A 19,371-nucleotide genomic window follows, 5' to 3' on the forward strand; every position below is an offset into this window, starting at 1 on the left:
TGTGTTCAAATGTTCTGTAGTAAAAAGTACAATAGTACCATATTTTCTTCTAAAATATAATAGTGTAGTAGAGGTTTATAGTATCATAGAAGGAACATACTCAAGTAAAGAATGTGCAACTTTCCGGTCTTGAATAAAATGCATCAAGTTTGACATTGTCCAGGAAGGACTTTTAGTAGTTTCCCCTCCTTCATTACGAGACACAAAAACACAACTGCTATGATTTTATTTATTTTATTTTGTCTTCAGCAGTATTATTATTATTAACATTATTATTATTATTAGAAGTAGTAGCAGTAGTAGAAGTAGTATTTTTATTATTATTTTTATTATTCATAATATTTGTTTATTTGCTTAAAAATCTATTGTCATGTTTTGTTTGAATAAAAGCAGTGGAAGCTTAAATCCACAAGGTGGCGCTGACACTTTTCTTCAACTAAAAACATGATATTGATGCCTGAGGACACAAGCTTCCAATTAGAAACCAGCTTTGAGTCAGCAGATTCTCCCACTGCAGAAATAAGAGTCTGTGGATTAACTGTAATCCATCTGCAGCTGCCGCTTTGATTTCATTGTCTTTCATGTACAGATGCAAATGAACGTGTGGGATTTTATTGTTTCATAACCGATGTTGTCTAAATCCTGATTCCACCTCCGTCACAGAACATTTTTAGTGAACAGAATTCAGTTGTTGTTCTCACAGTAAATTAAAAAAGTCAAACCACAGCATCTCTTTGTAGAATCAGTGTGTCTGTGATCAGCCATTGCCAGGCTTCCCCTTTAAACCTGTCAATCAAACCAATTCACATATGTTACACCTGTGTTTGACAAGTCATGTGACTCCTTCCCCAGTGATGAGTGTTTGTTCCCAGTTTGGCCCACATCGATGTTGCTCTCGTTAGTTTTTTATATTCAGAAGATGGTGGTAAATATGACTTTGCCCCAGTCACAATGAAATCAGGCAGTAACCCTTCAGAGGGAGATTTTTTAACAAACAATGTGATCAACTGCAGGGGAATCAGACTTCATAAAGAGACCCTAAGGTAAAAGATAAAGTTAAACATATAAATATAAGATAATTAACCATGGTAGAGGTACAAGTGTCTGTTATAGGAAGGCCTGCTGGAATTTTTTGACAATTAAAATCTGTATTGCGTCATTTATGCACTCCTATTTAACATTTATAAGCAATAGAATATCACTCAATATGTGATTTATAACAGAATATGATGTGAGTAGTTATATGAAAGTGTTTATCAGTGTATTGTATCTAAGTGGCTGGGTTTTTTTTCTCTAAAGCACTGAGGTCATCCCCGGTGGAGTTGTGATGTAACTCAGTCTAGCAGCTGACGTCACGCAACAGCTTGTCTGACAGGAGTCTTTATTGACACCAGGGTGAAGTGAAGCTCCACTGATCCCAGACCTGCATGTGGGTACTCACTCTGTTTATCATCTGCCAACTGCCACTGGTGGAATGTGACTACAACTCAAGCAGTGACCTTACGTGGGCTCAAGTATTTGAGGTGCCAAATACTTTACATGAGTGTTTACATTTCAGTCTAATTTATTGTATTATTCAGAGGGGGATATTTTACTTTTGAGTCACACAACAAATTTAGATTTTATATGGGATCCTATTAAATATAATGCAAAACAGTTGATGAAATTAAATTTAAACCAGCTCCAGTTAGTAGGATAAAGCTTTGATCGGAGGTTCCCAGCTGTGGTGTTTTTGCAGTCTCCTGCACATAGCTGATAGAATTTTAAAAAGGTCTCACAAAATTGTCATTGCTGTGGACTAAGGACTAAACAATTGTTTATTTTCCCATCCTGATGCAACAACCCAAGGATCGAATGTGCCTCCACTGGGCCACAGCACCTCCACCTCATAACACAAAGGAATTACAGCAGCTGCTTTTATTTGCAGTGTTGTAAAAAGTTATGTTATGGAAACTCTTGCTCAGCATTTGAATGTTTTTCACCATGTTGATTTGAGAGTAAAGCTCTCCCTGACCTCAGGGCATGTTTGTCCTTTTCAGTCAGTTTGTGTTGGAGACACATTTTATTCTTTTAGTTTACACTTTAACACTACACAGACTGCAGCTATTGTCTGTAAATGTAAACATCACTGAAGTCAAGCACACATTTAGTCAGAATCTGCATTCTGGCAAAATAAATGAAGTTTATGACGTTGAAAAATGTGTCGCCTGGAATCGTTGATGTGATCTCTTGGAGGCTCGTCGCACTGAACCTACAGCCACACAGACAGACAGTGCATGAATGGCTGTGATCCCTGTTGCTCCAGATTCACTAATCCCTAGCAAAGTTGTGATAGAGTAGCTGTGGAGCAGGTAGGCTGAGTGGAGGAAGAACTACACACTGCTCCTGAGAGCGGAGACAGAGTGGTCAAAGTAGTATTAAACTGTTTTTCTGGGAACAGAGGTCACGTCCAAGATGTTGTTATTCACTGGGTGGAAGATCAGATGGTTTCCCGCTGGGTAAATCATGTAATCTGATAGTGTTGCTAAAATGAGACTGTCCTCCATTCAAGATCAGTCGGGGTCAAGTGTCCGAGGCACAGCGATTATGTCCACATTCACTGGGCTCCTTAAGTTCACATGATGACCACATTAATCTCACACTGTGGTAAGAAAGTGACTGAAGAGATTATTAAAATTATACAATAAAAACTCTGAGCAGCCCATTTGTGACTTCACGAACACATTCATGATTTTGGCTGATTGTTTTTTGGGCTTAGGTCGTTTCACAAGATCCAAAAAGAGAAACATCTCCAGTGACGGAACTAAACTTCTGATGAACTTTGAGAGAAGCATAATCATTCAAATCTTGACTGATATTTTAATACTTAATATAACACAATTCTTACAGACTCTAATTATGTGGTCACTCTTCCAGAGAGAATAATTAGAGATGCAATAACTTAGTACTCGTGGAGGATTTCTGAGATATTTGAATGGCCTGCAGCTTTTCACTGAGAACGTCTCTGCACTGTCATTAGTCTGTAACCTGGGTCACGGAGAATTTTCTTATCGCACATGTCAAACAGATTCTTAATTGAAACACTGGCCTTATTCCTTTTTTACCCACACTAAGGTTCCCAGGCAGCAGCAGCTCTTTGATTAGGCAACGAAAACTGATTAAAGCTGCCCAGTGGCCCCGTGACCTCACAGCCCGTCTGCAGCTCATAATACCAGGTGACAGTATGCTGCTGGAATATCAATGTCGAGTCCAAACACATCTTGACACTACAGGCACTGAAATCACACATTAAACACAATTTAAACATTTGGTGTGAATGCCCTGTATTTGGAGACACAGCAGGAGGAAGAAGAAGAGTCATAGGCCGGTACACACTCTGGTCTCAGAGGCCAAACCAGTGCACAATGTCCCATTCTGGCCTCGCTACAATCATGTGCTACTCTAAAGCCGGTATGGTCAGATGTCAGGAGGAATTCAATCTATGACACGTCTTAGAATACACATTAAACTAAAACTGAACTATGACTGCATGTGTAATCCTGTTTTCTGCCATCTGAGATATTTAGAATGTGGATCATAAGGGAAACGGGTGTTTTACTAGTTAACGGTTAAACAGCTCAAACTTCTCATTCGCAAAAGTTGCAGTGAGACGAGGCTTGGCAGAGGAAAAAAGGATTTTTAGAGACGTTGGAATAATCCATGTCCCTACAGGTAATCCTGGTAGCTTCTTTGCAGTACAAATTATGAAATATCAGTGCATGTAAAATAGATTAGTTGAGCTCAAGACTTCCTGCGGGTCACTTTTCTGTAAGCATGACTTGCTTGTTATATTTTCAACAGGTCAACTTTCTCAGCTTATTTTGGCTCCCCCCCCAAATACAACCTGCAGCTTCCATTTCACGCAAGAGGCTGCCAAACGTTTCCCTGAAGCACCACGGCGCTGTCAGGTCACTCAGTCACACTCCGTCTGTAATGGCGCCCTTCATACACGGTATTAAATTTCAAAACCAGGCAGGAGATTCACTCGGTAGTTTCCTTTATTTCTTTCTCCCCTCAAGGTTCCCGTGTTCGGGGACTGACATTCAGGTGAGGGGCAAAAATACTTAAAAGAAATAGCATGGGCCAAGAAAACAGTGCATGACAGATTCCCCAGGTACAACTAGCAGACAATACTAGTTGGTCCCTATAAATATAGTGATGTATTTAAGTCCTTCGAAATGTACATATGTTACAGGTAAACTTCACATCATGAACAGTGCACATCCAAAAACAACTTAGATGACTTTCTTGAGCTCATCGTATAAGACGAGCACAAAGGCTCCACCCATGCCTCTGAGCACGTTAGACAGCGCTCCCTTGAAGAAGGCCTTGCCGCCCTCATCACGTGCGATCTTCTTCCAGCAGTTGATGGTCCCGCTGTACATGATGTCGGCTGAGGACAAAAACAGAATTACAAAGAAGTCAAAAACTTGTTCTAATAAAACAAGAGCAAAATGGAAGTTAGATTTTTTTTTTGTATATATGGCATTTTTACCTCCTTTGCGTCCAGACTGCATCATCATACGACGACGGACGGTGTCGAAGGGGTAGGATGCAAGACCGGCGACAGCAGTCACAGACTGAGCGATCATCCAGCTGACAACAATGTGTGTGTTCTTGGGGTCTGGAAGCATGCCTGCAAGAGGAACGTCAACCAGGAAGGTTAATCTGAGTCACAAAGGTCAGGAGGTGCCCTGAGAACAGAGACATCGTGCTTTGCAGCGTCTGATAATGAAAACTCACCCTTTGCGGTGTCGTACATGCCAAAGTAAGCAGCCCTGTAGATGATGATGCCTTGTACTGAGACGTTGAAGCCCTGATACAGACCCTTAATGCCATCAGACTTGGAGATCTTCACCAAGCAGTCGCCCAGACCTTTGAACTCGCGCTCCTGTCCGACTCTCCCGACATCAGCGGCCAAGCGTGTCCTGGCGAAGTCGAGGGGGTAGACGAAACAGAGGGACGTGGCTCCGGCGGCGCCGCCCGACGCCAGGTTGCCCGCGAAGTATCTCCAGAACTGCTTGTGCCTGTCCACGCCATCGAGGAAGACCTTCTTGTACTTGTCCTTGAAAGCAAAGTTGAGGGCCTGGGTGGGGAAGTATCGGATGACGTTGGCCAGGTTCCCCCTCCAATACGAGTAGAAGCCCTGCTCTCTGCGGATACGGACGACGCAGTCAATGATGCCCTTGTACTGCTGGTCAACCGTAATCTGTCTGCTGGCATGTTGAACCTATATCAGACCAGAGAGACTCAGGTGAATAAGAGAAGGAAACATGAAGAGGGATGGATGCAACATGAAAAAACAGAACTTTGTGAATCTGCAGCAACTTGTCACCTGTCAAACATATACAATCCATGAGAACACTAAGTCCCAGGCCTCTCAAGCATCTGGCTGGTAGACACATTATTATCCATGGGCCAAAGTACAACTCCTCACAATATTCAATTAAGAATAGCCCATCCTCCTCCTCCTCTTCCTCCTCAGTCCAGGCCTAGCACTGCAGCAGCCATGACACAAACCTTGCACTGACCTTAACTGTTTGTGGTCAGGCCAAACTACACACCTGTCATGGTGGATCAGCAGCTTTGAACACCACTAGCACACAGAGGCGGGTGAAATCTACCTCTTACACAGAAGACACTGGGTTTTCTTTGCAACCTGATGAGCAGGGATTCAGCTTATTCCTCATGTCTGCCTGCACCAATCTGTGACAGAACTGCTCTTATAACTACTACTACTTTTAATAGACACCTTCCTTTCCTTTTAACGTAGCATATTTAAACTGTATAAACTTGCCACAATAAATCGATGCATCTTTTTAAATGCCCCATGGATGCTTTACAATTAGCTCTGCAAGAACCCACATGACCAGTTTAAGGTTCGATTCCCACATACGACTGCTTAAAGTTCCACGAGGCGTCAGGTGCGCGCCCAGGAGGACATAGGGCTGAAACTCACCTGCAGGAGAAGCTTGACTCTCTCGATGGGCGCTACAGCTGTTTTGGAGATGGCGGCGGCGATACCACCCGCCAGGAAGTCCTTGGCGAAGGAAATGGCTGTTTCACTCATCTTCGGGTGTCTTCAGCCGCCGTGCGTCCTCGGTGCTCGGTCTGTGGGTGGTGATGGTTTGCCGGCGTAGTGGAGATGGCAGGGTGCAATCGTGAGGTCAGGGGATTTAAGGACACTGAGCGCGAGAAAAAAACTACGACGCCGGCTCCTCATTGGTCAGACGCGGGAACAGATTTGGTGCCAACCCCCCCCCCCCCCTTCTCAGCACTGGAGGCACAGCAGGAGCAAGCCTTGTCTGAACAACATGAAGGGAAGTTTAACAATGTGGGTTAAAAGTTAGTGATACATTCATATTGCATCACATCTCAGCAGAACTCAGAGGAGAAAGTTTTGATTGATAAAGTTGTTGAGGTGGGGGTCACAGGCTCAAGGTCAAGTCAGAGGTCAGACAGGGGCAGTAGAGGTGTCATGGTGGGTAAAGGTCACCCCATCTGTTAGTGTCCTTTGGTTGTCAATCACTTTCCCACAGTGTGACGACGCAGGAGAGCCAATCAGCTCACAGATCCAGCCTTCACATTTTAATAATAATAATAATGATAATAATAATATACTTTATTTTTTTAGCACCACTAATACAAGAAATGCAGCTTAAAATGCTTTACGTACAATATAAAATAATATCATTTTTATATTAATTAATTAACTTTTTTATGAACTTAGTTATCTGCACTCCTCATACACAAGTCTCAGGTTGTTCTGCTTTTTCCCAACACAGCACTGACACCGAGTTGCAGCTGATAAAGTCAAGTTTAATTTGAACAAGAATATAGCTTTGACCAGACGTTCCCCTTAAATTCATTCGGGTCAATTAATCATCTATCACCCTAAAAATCCTGATCTGATCAACACTCAAATTTAAAGTTTTCTTCCCAGGCCAAAACCACAACCTTCCACCAAGTGTCGTGGTAAACTGTTTGTAGTTTTTGTTTGTGTTATAAAAAAATGCATGCATGCATGGCGCAAAATGGGGGTCCATGAAAATTTTCTTTTATGTATTCTGTGTTGATACGGTGAAAACATTGTAATATCTGTCATTGTAAAAGAAAAGGGAAAATCTTGTATCCTCCTTGGGTAGGAAACAAGTGAGAACCTCTAATTGAGATGATCCGGCCACTTCAGTATTTCTTTTATGTTTCCCCTGTAAGAACAAGACAATGTGTAGGACTGTTGAGCTTTGGTGGAGGTAAGGGCTCTGACTGCATTTCTATTTATGTTATCAATCTGAATCTGCAAATGACATTGAGGGAACATATTAAGCAGCAGAAAACAGAAATACCGAAGTACTTCAGTAATTTGGTTTACTTACTTTACAACTTTGGAAGCAGGCTAATCTGTGAGCAACCTGAAAAAGTTAAGCTGTATGTAATGACATAAATAAAGCAGCACAAATGACGTTTTATCTGCCTGAAGGTCAATTTTAACTTCACCTGAGATTATTAACACATAAGTTTTTTTTTTGTCCTACTCTTATTTATCAAAATATTCACATTCATTGTTACATTCACATAATATATCTTTCATTTTATTATACAACAATAGCAAAAGGTGAAAGTGCTCAGATTTTATTTTACAGCATGAATAGCATTTATACTTATAACGGCCATTTAACATAATGCCATTACGATGAAGTTAATGCAACAATAACTGAAATATGCCCCAAAATAAATAGTTTTTATCTCACAAGGCACATAACATTTGGTTAAAAAAGTCATGGAAATACATAATTGACAAATACTCGGTTAAAATAACAGTTTTCAAGGAGGTAGACCACAGCAGAGAGGACATACAGTCATGTAAATACATGTTATTTGCTTTTAGGAAGACAGTAAACCTGAAATACAATACTGTGTAATTAATACAGTGAATTATTACAGTAGCTCAGACTGATAACTAACTCATTTTGATGGTCATGTGTGGTCAGCAGTCAATATTTTCCACAGGAAAAATCTTCACCAGCGGTTTCAAAAAGACGACTCCCCTGAGTCAAAGTTCCTGTTTCTCAGGTAGCGCTTCAGCTCCTGGAGCTCGGACGGCCCGAGGCTCTGGTCGACCCCCGGTGCGAGCTGGTAGCTCAGGGGTGAGATGATGTACCCGTTGCGGTAAAGGCAAACCTGCTTGCACAACTCAAAGCAGGTGTACAGAAGGCCAAAACAGGGAACAATCTATGAGGGAATGAAGGAAAACACGGTTGTGAGATAGAGATCAGTGACCTCCATCATGTGATCGTGTGATAAAAGCCTGGAACAGTGGAAGGGTTGTGGTCTGGTTTGTGTACTAATAAAACTCTGCTTAGTGTTTAATCAAGCTTTGTTTTCCTTCAGATGGATATTCAGTTTATAAATGTCCCTGAAAACTTCTTACATCTGTCAAACAACTTGCATCCATCATGACATTGCAGCTGAAATAGGAGAGTGGATCAAGCCATAAAAGAGACAGTCTGCTACACCTTCCTTGTGATATTCCCGCTATGACTTACACACTGACCATTGCTTTCGACGCTCCACCCCCCTACTCATGTACCCTTTTGCAAAGGCTACAAATCTTTCCAAGTCATAACGAACCTCATGTTGCTAAGCACGTGCAGTTATTTCTGTTCCTAATAGCTGTATGTGCCAAGATGAAGTGGACCAGCACTGTGACTATATGAATGATTGAGGAGGCTGAAATAATGAACATTTAAGACAAATCTATAAGTGAGAAACCTACCTTGATCATGTTGGCGGTGAGACCGCTCCACAATGAGAGTACGCCTTTGTTTTTCACCACCTGTATGAAACAGTCCATCACCCCGTTGAAATGGACGTCAACTCCACCACAATGTGGAAGACGGGCACTCTGCGCCTGAGAGGAGAATGAAAGTGACGTTTTAAAAGGTTAATCACGATGAGTCTTTTAAGTTATAACCAGAGAGGTCAAGGAAAGCATCAGGGTCATACTTTCCTTGACCTCCCCCCGTCTGACCCCGTCTGACCTCCCCCCGTCCGTGTTTACTACAGGACTTGTGATCAGATAGGAAATACGATCTCTTTGACAATCTTTCGGTTGGGAGTGATTTTCTCAACTTCTCATTTCAACTTTTAGGAGCCAATGACCAGAATCTATTGTTTAAATATAAAATATTTAAATATAAAACACCATATTGTATTTTGTGTGAAGTTCAGAAAATGCAAAATATACAAATCTTGACTGATTATTAAAATTGCAGTGACATTCACATCAAATATGTAAATAAGGTAGAAAAGATTGTGTAATATTATTATATTAACATATTTAAGTATGTTAAAGTTCACAGGAGTCACAGAGTGTCCTCTTTAGTTTAGTACACAGACAGCTCTGCAGGCTGACTGTCATGTGACGGAGGAATGCAACTTGCAGTTTCATGGTTCCGAAAGGGAAGAGGCAGCCTTAATGGTATTAGACTATTCAAACAGCTGCTTTTGTAGAGGAAGCATCGAGCTAGTTAAACAATACTCAGCTTAAATCATTACCCTGAGCTTCAGTAAACATCCTCAGCTGTTTTCTTATCACCCATTCTCCAGCTGGCTTGTAAAGGTTTACCCTTTTAGGTTTTTAAAGACAAGATAAGAGCTGAATCCTTGAATTAAATGATGACATGTTTGATGAGCTGGACGCACACAACTCTGAGGCTGACCACTGTCTGATAGTCGGTGGCTATCTTTAGAGAACTTATCTGTAGCTTGTGCAGACCCGGGACACATTCACATTCCCAGCTGCTGTTGAACCTTGTGGCTACTAATAATAGGCCGATAAAACCGGAAGTAGAATTCTGTCCTTTGCAGCGCCATTGTTCCCCATGGGTCCTTTCTAACATGCAGCAGGCATTAAAGGGGCAGTCATGTGACCAAGGTGATTTAAAACATATTCAGAAAATGTTCTGACATTACATTTACATGCACTGATTTCATTTCCGGATAAAGCTGAAAAATCAACAACAATTAATATTGTGGTTAAAGAATCACAACTTTCCATGTGCAACAAAAAAAGATGAGTGGCCAAGTAGGGGAACGTCGCTGCCCCCCTATGGACTAAAGGTGGTAATACAACAAATCAAATGGACCTGCTGCACTAAAAACTTGTTTGAGCTTAAAGGCCAATGTATGCTTCTCCGTTTTGACGGACACGGACAGATAGGACCGCCCTCTTCAACGTGGAACGCCCTCTCCGTGCCTCTCCGAGGCTCCTCGGAGAGCTTTTCGTGCAGCTCTCATTTTTCTAACTACACGTCGAAATGACGGACAGCCCACGGATAGCACTTGGCTGTGATTGGTCCGCTAACGCCAGCATTTCGGAATGGAAACTTCCTGTTCCATTCCCTACATCACAATAAACCAAAATCACAACTACGACTCTATGATTAATGTGACAAGTGTGTTAAGCCAGCGGCGTTGTCCGGCTGACGGTGGCTTGTTAGAGCACTTACAGCATGTGTGTACGGTCACATACGGTTATAACGAACTTTGATAACGGGGCTAGCGGGCTAGCCACCATGCTAACTGCGGTGGGAACAGCGCAAAAACTCGCTGACTTTAATCCCACGGCTGTCATGACACTGTTTCTCAAACACCGTCAGGTTAGAAGCAAACACTTGGTAGTAGTTAGTATCGGGTGTCCGTGCTGACTGTGTGTGGAAGCTGGGGGGAGCTAGCTGCCTCCGTGTAGCTTCAAGCTGTTGCAGCTGTTGAATTAGCAACGCAGTTTGGAAACAAGACCGGGGAACTGCTGCGCTAAGACACGATAACAAAAGCATTTTGACCCGCTGGGTGTCACTTTATTCAGCAAAAACTGTCGCGTCATCAACATCCTTTTTCTGTTAGTTGCCATCGTTCACTGTGTGTGAGGAGCCGGGAGGACGTAAATAAACCAGCATGGACTTCTTCTATATACCTCATAAGGTAGGCTTGTCTAAGCTCGACTTCCGTTTCGCCATCTACTGTTCTGGCGGTGAATTGTTTTCACAACAAAAAGGCTCGTAGAACTATAAATCAAAAAGGGTCCTTCCGCTCCGTCCGTCCGTCATTCCGAAACGGACTCGGAGAAGCATACTGAGGCCTTAAGGCCAATGTATGCTTCTCCGTTTTGACGGACACGGACAGATAGGACCGCCCTCTCCAATGTGGAACGCCCTCTCCGTGCCTCTCCGAGGCTCCTCGCAGAGCTTTTCGTGCAGCTCTCATTTTTCTAACTACACGTCGAAATGACGGACAGCCCACGGATAGCACTTGGCTGTGATTGGTCCGCTAACGCCAGCATTTCGGAATGGAAACTTCCTGTTCCATTCCCTACATCACAATAAACCAAAATCACAACTACGACTCTATGATTAATGTGACAAGTGTGTCCGGCTGACGGTGGCTGGTTAGAGCACTTACAGCATGTGTGTACGGTCACATACGGTTATAACGAACTTTGATAACGGGGCTAGCGGGCTAGCCACCATGCTAACTGCGGTGGGAACAGCGCAAAAACCCGCTGACTTTAATCCCACGGCTCATGACACTGTTTCTCAAACACCGTCAGGTTAGAAGCAAACACTTGGTAGTAGTTAGTATCGGGTGTCCGTGCTGACTGTGTGTGGAAGCTGGGGGGAGCTAGCTGCCTCCGTGTAGCTTCAAGCTGTTGCAGCTGTTGAATTAGCAACGCAGTTTGGAAACAAGACCGGGGAACTGCTGCGCTAAGGCACGATAACAAAAGCATTTTGACCCGCTGGGTGTCACTTTATTCAGCAAAAACTGTCGCGTCATCAACATCCTTTTTCTGTTACCATCGTTCACTGTGTGTGAGGAGCCGGGAGGACGTAAATAAACCAGCGTGGACTTCTTCTTTATACCTCATGACGTAGGCTTGTCTAAGCTCGACTTCCGTTTCGCCATTTACTGTTCTGGCGGTGAATTGTTTTCACAACAAAAAGGCTCGTAGAACTATAAATCAGTCCGATCCGTCCGTCCGTCATTCCGAAACGGACTCGGAGAAGCATACTGAGGCCTTTAGTTATTTGAATTTGAATAATGCAGTTAAAAAATAAGGGGGATTTATTAGACAAGTAGAAGAGAATTATTTTATTTAATGTAAGTATCTATCAAATGATTTCCAGTCCCATCTCTATGCAGTTGATTGCAGTCAAGTAGAGAATCTCAGATGTCTTATAACAAATATTTTTTAGTTAAACTTAATTTACCAGGTGTATAATGACTATTATAATAACTATCATATTTCTGTGTTTCCTTAATTCCAATTATCATTTCTGACATTCTTGTATTCATTTTATTTTTGCAGTTTTATAGTTCATGTAAAACCCACAGGCCACCTGCAGTAAAGCAAGAGCTCGGATGAACTTACTTGCATTTTCCTTTTCACCGTTTCAAACGGGTACGAGAGGGTTTGAGAGACTCCTGCTGCAAGACAGCCATTGATGAAGTTCTGGAGGGGAGTGAAGCGAAAAGGAGGCTCCTGCCAGATCTTGTCCAAGTTCCTGTAGACTGCGTAGCATCCGATAGAGAAGGGAAATGCACCTGGAGAAAGTTACGGTGAAATGAATGGTTAACGAAATGTGTAACTCAAACGAGGGGGAAATAGAGGATGAAGAGAAAAGCTTTAAGGATTGTATTTTTGAATATTTTTCTCAGGCCACCTGAACTACATGACTGACAAATGCACTTAATGAAAACTTAACATCAACTACTCATCGAATGACCCTGTATGAATATGCATACACACCTAAAACAGTGAGGGAGAAGCCCCTGTAGAGAGCCAGCAGCCCCTCACTCCTGTAGATCTTTAAGAGGGTGTGTATTACGCCGATGTACGTGGGCTGTCTGCAGTTCTGAGCAATGAGCCTGGTCTCCACCACCTCCAGAGGGTACGTGGCCAGAGCAGCAGCAAAACCAGCCAGACCCCCGGCTAATATGGCCCTCCACTGAGAGATGAAGCCCAGCTCGTCCATGTGAAGGTGGACGATCCTGCACACAGAGGAGGACACATTTATTTACTGCGAATACATTGATCGGACAGTGACTGTTTCCCTCATAAGTCAATATAAACAGTGATTATTTTTCTTTTTTTTTCATTTATCTGTGTGTATTCACCGCTGGTCTCCAACTACACTGTGAAGTAACCTCAATGTTTTGAAATAAGAACCACTCGCATTTTTACACTTTGGTTTAATGCAAGAACAAGATTAAATGTTGTAGCCATTAATGTAAAATTAATTAAATAAATTCCACCATTTAACTTAATTACCAGACATGTGCTGGTTCCAGCTTCTTAAGTTTAACTGTCTTAGCTTTCAGTTAATCGTTCAGCAAAAATACCAAACATTCACCAGTGATTGATTCTCAGATGTGTGATTTTAGGAATTCCTCATCATTTTCTGAGAAAATGATGAATCGATAAAATAATTGTTTAACAGAAAAAAAATGAATATATTTGTTGGTTGCAGCCGTAGCAGAGACAAAACAAAGATCCCTTTGGGTTTCGGGAGGCTCATATTAATATTTCAGACGTTTGCGGAATATCTAATTGATTAATTAAATTATAATTTTAGGTTCAGCAGCTTCAGGGTTTTTGATAAGAACCTTTTGTATGAATGTTATTAATCATCTCCATGTTTTTGTCTCATTTGAATTTCTTTTTAATAAATAACCTTTAATTTTATTAGACTGAGAACAGCTTCATTTGTTTCACCTCTACTGTTGCTTTGATGTATTTTTAAAACCATGAATCTATATACATCTGTGAACCAGCAGACCAGTAACGTGATTATGTGTGTGACCAAGGCACAGAGGAGGGGGAGGGGGGGGGGCTTTCTTTCCAGGAACACAGTGTACAGTTCAGGACAGAGGTTTGTGGTGGGGCGGTCTTTACATGAACATGTGTCCTGGGGCTCTGGACAGACTTACACACTGTGGCCGCTTCATATCTACAGACAGCAGATAATGTATTTATGACATATGGATGGATTATTGTTCCTAACACACCAGCAGATTTACTTATCAGCCATGCTGCTGGTATGTATGGTTTGTCCTGTAGTAACCCACTCGAGGAATAAGGCAGTTGTATGCCCTGAGTTTAGCCTTGCAGGCAGCAGTGATATGCACATCCAGGATATGTACATGTATATATATATATATATATATATATATGTACAACCTGTAACTAATGCTAAAATGAATTGTCATCCTATTTAATATGCTTCTTGTTTAATTAGGTAATTGTTTGTTTGGTTAAATGTCAAAAATGATGATCAAGATCAATTATTGATACAATAAAGATGCCGAGCTGATAATATGCAACAATGACTGATCAGCTGATGATTTTTCGATTACGACTATATGTTCTGTTATACATCAGAAAAAGTAAATAAAAATAGTTGTTAGTCAAGAGAGATATTACTGGAGTAATTGTTGTACTAAGCTGCAAACCTAATGAATATCTGTATACTACACAAACTACCTGCGAGACCGAGCACAGGGCAAAAACGTCAACCCACATATTTAAATATCGACTGAGCGAATCCTGCCTTCTCATTGGCTAAAACACCAGCGCGCCCGCCTCCTGCAGTAAAACAGGAAGTACGTGTTTCGCCGCACAGAAAACAAATAAACAACTAAAAAGCGAAAATGTTTGGTTTATTTCATCGCGTCAAACAAACAACAAACAGTCACCGGGTCAGTTTGTTAAGTTTCCACGGAATGTTACACGCGTCATCTTGTGTTTCACGTCGCACAAACTTACCAAGTCAACATCAGCTGACCAGACCGACTAACCAGCTAATAACCACCATCACGAACCCAGTGAGGACCAATGACAACCAGCTGACCGAGCAGCAGTGTTTGTAAACTCACTTCTTGTAGGTGGCAAGGTGCACCGCGGTGTAAGGGAAGAGCCGCAGACAGGACGCGAGGTTCCCCTTCCAGAAGCCCCGCAGCCCCTCGTTCTGGTAGATGAGGAGGAAGCTCTGGCAGAAGCCCCTCTTGCAGTGGAAGGTTCCCACCTGGCTCTTGATCCGCACCACCTCCAGGGGAGAGGTGACGCTCTTGCTGAGGAACCCGGAGAACCCGGTGCACAGGAAGCTCTGCGAGGCGGTCAGCCGGTTGTCCTTCTTCACCGAGGCCATCGCTGTGCGCTGTTATGAGCCCACGACCATCCCAAAGCTTAATCTGCACACTTTGTTTATCCAAATATAGCGGGGAGAGGAGAAGAGAGGAGGTGTCCGTGTCCGGCCCGGAGGAGCTGCGGTGTTGTGTGACACCCTCAACGTCACACGGGACCCAGGGAGGAGCGCTGAAGGTACACCCCAGCAACACTAGGGGGTAGTGTTCACGAACCAAAGCTTTCAAATGGACACTCAAGAGATTCACCAGGGAAAGATATGAACAAGTAAAATGTAAGGTGGAAAGATGGAGGTCCTGTGTGTAGGATTTAGGTGAAAGGGATCTATTGGCAAGAATTGAGTATAAACTAATCCCAGTGATGTTTTCACTAGTGTGTTTCATCTAAGACAAGGTAATGTTGTACAAATTGTGGTTTACTTTACCCTAAAATGAGCCTTTTATATTAAAATACTTTATATTTCACATCAGGAGCGGGTCTTCTCTACAGAGGCCGCCATGTTTTGTTTTTTACTGTAGGCCAAACTGGACAAAAAAAAATCAGTTTCTATGACAATGGGTAGGGTTAGGTTCTCTTTCATGTTTGGAAGGTGGAGGTGAGGCTGCAACATTCAACTTCACCACTAGATGTCATTCAATCTTACACACTTACACTCTTAGACACTGTACACACATACTATATATATATATATATATATGTATGTTCTTTGTGTATAAGTTAGAGTTTAAGTATGAAACACAAATCTATAATAATTCATATATGATTATGAAGTGGCATAAAATAGTCAAGAAAAGTACAATGTTGTTCTTAACTTTTGGTACAGTAATAATCCGATTGTGGTTATTTACTTTTCTATAGTGGTAACAGTCAAATGGGCCTAATACAAAAGCATATTTTTGAGTTGTCATGCTGTATGTGCTCTCCCATTAAATAATTTCCATTACATTGATTTGAGTAGCTGTCTTAAACCATGTTTCCTTATTTCGCAGACCCCTTTAGGTGGCGCCATAGTACAACATGTTGTCTTGTTGTGACAGAAACTGGGGGAGGGTGGTAGTAACTGCTAATTAGTTGCATAATTCATTTATTTAGTTCCTGGTTTCATGTACAGTGACATCTACAATGTTTTTTTTCCCCTGTTTAATATATTAAAAGGTGGCATTTCATATAAAGGTCAGCTTTTAACCTTTAACTAGATGATTTATTAGTAGTCAAATCTATTTCCATGAAACTCATGAGTAAAATGAGAACACTATAATTGATACATGCTGATGTATTGTAGTTGCTTCAGTACTGATATGTACTGCCAGTCAGGCATTTTTATTTATGTTCCTCATTGTGTCATTATTATTTCAGTTGAATTATATGTCCATCAATCTACCGAGGGAATACATCAGGTCTGATTCCCTGTGTAACTGTATTTATCAGCAGGGATCTGTCGTCACTGTCTTGTTCCAGCATCATGTTTGTTTTCTCCTTGTCTCGGCCCGCTGGGAGCGCCTCCCTCCCCTGCCGGGCTGACAACCTCAGATGCACGCCAGGAGCCCAACTTCTGTCTGCGGCTGGACCACTTGGCTGCTTCACAAAGGCCTTTCCTTAATGACAGATCCAACCAGAGGAAAACGACGGCCTGATCACAGAAAGTCCCCCATGTGTGACAGTGATACTGGCTTTCACCTCTGAAAACTCAAACATCTCATTCTGATGCGGTGGATGTCATTGCAGAGGTGGTGGAGCAAGTGCAGAGCCAATTACTGCTGTGGCAAATTAATACATATTTAGAGGCCTGTATGACAAGGCTCAGGCCGGTAAGAGGATCTGGACTCATTTACTTGATCTAACAGAAGAAATGTCACAGTAGGAATAAATTAATTTCTCCCCTGAACGATAAATAACGCTCACTTTCCAAACCCTTTGATCCCACTGTCATGTGTGTGTGTAGTTTGTAAGACTCTAGATAATGTGATGGGTTTCTTTAAAGATAAGTGGGGTGACGTGGACTCATGCTGCATCTTATCAATTAATGCTTCAGCAATCAAGCAGAACGCCACCGAGAATCTGCTGCCCCTCTGTCTCCTTGATGTCCTTCCTCTGCCCCTCAGATTGTCACTATAGAATACAGATAGAGCACTGCCTTCTTCCTGTATGTATAGCCCCCTCCTGAATGAGCACTTCCTCAATGCAGCAAGTGTAGTGCGGGAGCAGCCTGCATGTCTTTGTGTCTCTATTGCCGGGCACGTAGCAGTAGGTGTAGGCTGGCTGAGGCATTGTCATTCCCTGGATGTCATGCGCAAGTCATCCATTGATCTCCCACTTTGAAGTGCATCCCTGCAGGACCCGAAAGGGCTGTCTCTGTTATGGTGGGAGCTCACGGCGGTCAACAGGGGGCGCCCCATACCAGAGGGGCCTAGGGCCTCACGGACTGGTGCCAGGCTTATAGACTGCAGCAATAAAATTCTCACCTCATTATCCGAGACAGTCACATCACAGGCTTGTGTTGGCAGGGGAGGGGAAAGGGAAGAAAGGGATGGGACGGGGGATGGGGAGCAGTCTGTCTGTGTGAGTGTGTGTCTTTTTTTTCAAGGGTCAGAGGTGTATTGGTGAGAATCATCAGGCATATGTACAATTCACTGTAACACCATTTCGACACCTCCGCCGACAAGGCCAAACTGCCATGCTCCCTGGCTCACTCGACAGGAATGGGAGACCTGTTATGCATAGGAGCCTAAATTTGGACTAATGGTTTCTGTGAAAGGTTAAGCTGTGAAAGGATGTCAGGGTTTGTTAGGAATAGTAAATGCAATTTTGCACCTCATTACTGGGAACTGTCTTTATGACAGACATTTAAACTAGTGTTATCTCAGCCCTGCAGATGCTAAGTGTGCTCAAATACGTCGCACAGATTGTAGAATCAGCAATAAATGTGTAGCCTAAAGGACATTATCTGTGTTATCATTGTGGAAGTACTGATCCATAACTTATTAGGTAATCTGTGATTAATTTCATCCAATTTGTGGTCCATTTGTCCATTTAGCTCTGCATCTGCTGTTGCTTTTTTTAAACAGCCTTAAGCATCACCACGAAAAACCCACACATCTAAAGTATAATGCAGAATTTGTGCAAAAATATCTAATTGTGTTATTTTTTCCGTTGATTTCTATTTTCCTTGTAAGAACTTCACATGCATTAGCTCTTGAGTCAGGATGTGGATGACCAGGAGGCCCATTGTCTGTGAGGATGCAGAGGACAACTTCTGGCAGCTGGTGTCCCCTTATCTTCCCATGTACAGCCAATAAATCAATATCAAATCTAAGGAGCAGGAAGCCAGATGGCCTTCCAACAACCCACGAGGCCACGGCGCTCTCACAGCCTCCTCGGCTACTGTACCACCGGTGCATGCAGCAGCCCTTTGAAGACATACACATTCAACAAGCGGCTCAATGAATGACTAAAGGGAACAAATAAGCTGTTACGACTCTGCTCAAATCAGTGTTTGTGTTTCCATCCACATCAAAGGGCCCAGTCTGTTTGATATGCAGCCCCCACACCTTGATCCGAGCCACGTACAGGTAGAGGGGAGGAGCAGTCCATTGAGAAGGCAGAGGGTCATTTGGTTGCCTCTCAGCCCTGGCTCGAGGGTAGTTGACCCAGACGAAGGGTCTGGTGGTGTCCCTTGTTCCCCAGGGAGCTATTGCTCCCAACACCCATCACTAGACACGTTATTTATTGGAGAGCCTATTGATTACATGCTTAAATGGAATATTCACAGAAATTTGGCGTCACAATTACAAAATAGAGTAGATCCTTGATTTAAAGATTAAAAAAAGACACTATTCACTTCATTGAAGATGGCAAGGTAAGGTTGTGTAGTTACCGATGGTTGGCTCGGAGTAAGGTCGGTGAGGTCAGGTACCTAAATACATCCCGCCAGATTCATCTCGATTTCTGTGTAGGTCAGGGGTCAGGTTAAACAGTAGTTTGATTGAATGGCTGTTCACAGGCCAGTGTGAAATGCCAGCTCTATTGCAATGTGGGAGTTGGAAGGTGGGGGTTTCTCTGGCCTTTGTGTGGCCCGCGGTCTTAGAGCACGGACCCATTGTTAGAGGCTGACCAGCCAGCCCCTCAGACTCTCC

The 19,371-nt window shown here is 42.7% G+C and overlaps 2 protein-coding genes across 2 annotated transcripts; both read right to left on the reverse strand.

Annotated features, from left to right (window-relative positions):
- Positions 1–4,019: 4,019 nt before the first annotated feature.
- Positions 4,020–6,225, reverse strand: slc25a5 (solute carrier family 25 member 5). The gene is made up of 4 exons (XM_053429366.1): positions 5,999–6,225; positions 4,783–5,269; positions 4,535–4,675; positions 4,020–4,432 (listed from the first exon to the last, which is right to left on the reverse strand). The coding sequence occupies exons 1-4, from the start codon at positions 6,107–6,109 to the stop codon at positions 4,275–4,277; spliced, it is 897 nt and encodes a 298-aa protein (XP_053285341.1). The 5' UTR covers positions 6,110–6,225; the 3' UTR covers positions 4,020–4,274.
- Positions 6,226–7,655: 1,430 nt separating this feature from the next.
- slc25a43 (solute carrier family 25 member 43) lies at positions 7,656–15,401 on the reverse strand. Its single transcript, XM_053429365.1, has 5 exons — positions 14,971–15,401; positions 12,845–13,086; positions 12,467–12,639; positions 8,816–8,950; positions 7,656–8,271 (listed from the first exon to the last, which is right to left on the reverse strand). Exons 1-5 carry the CDS (start codon positions 15,240–15,242, stop codon positions 8,071–8,073), a joined length of 1,023 nt encoding a protein of 340 aa, XP_053285340.1. The 5' UTR covers positions 15,243–15,401; the 3' UTR covers positions 7,656–8,070.
- Between the last annotated feature and the right edge of the window lie 3,970 nt (positions 15,402–19,371).

The sequence above is a fragment of the Pleuronectes platessa genome, chromosome 8, assembly GCF_947347685.1.
Source record: "Pleuronectes platessa chromosome 8, fPlePla1.1, whole genome shotgun sequence".
NCBI classification, from domain to species: domain Eukaryota; kingdom Metazoa; phylum Chordata; class Actinopteri; order Pleuronectiformes; family Pleuronectidae; genus Pleuronectes; species Pleuronectes platessa.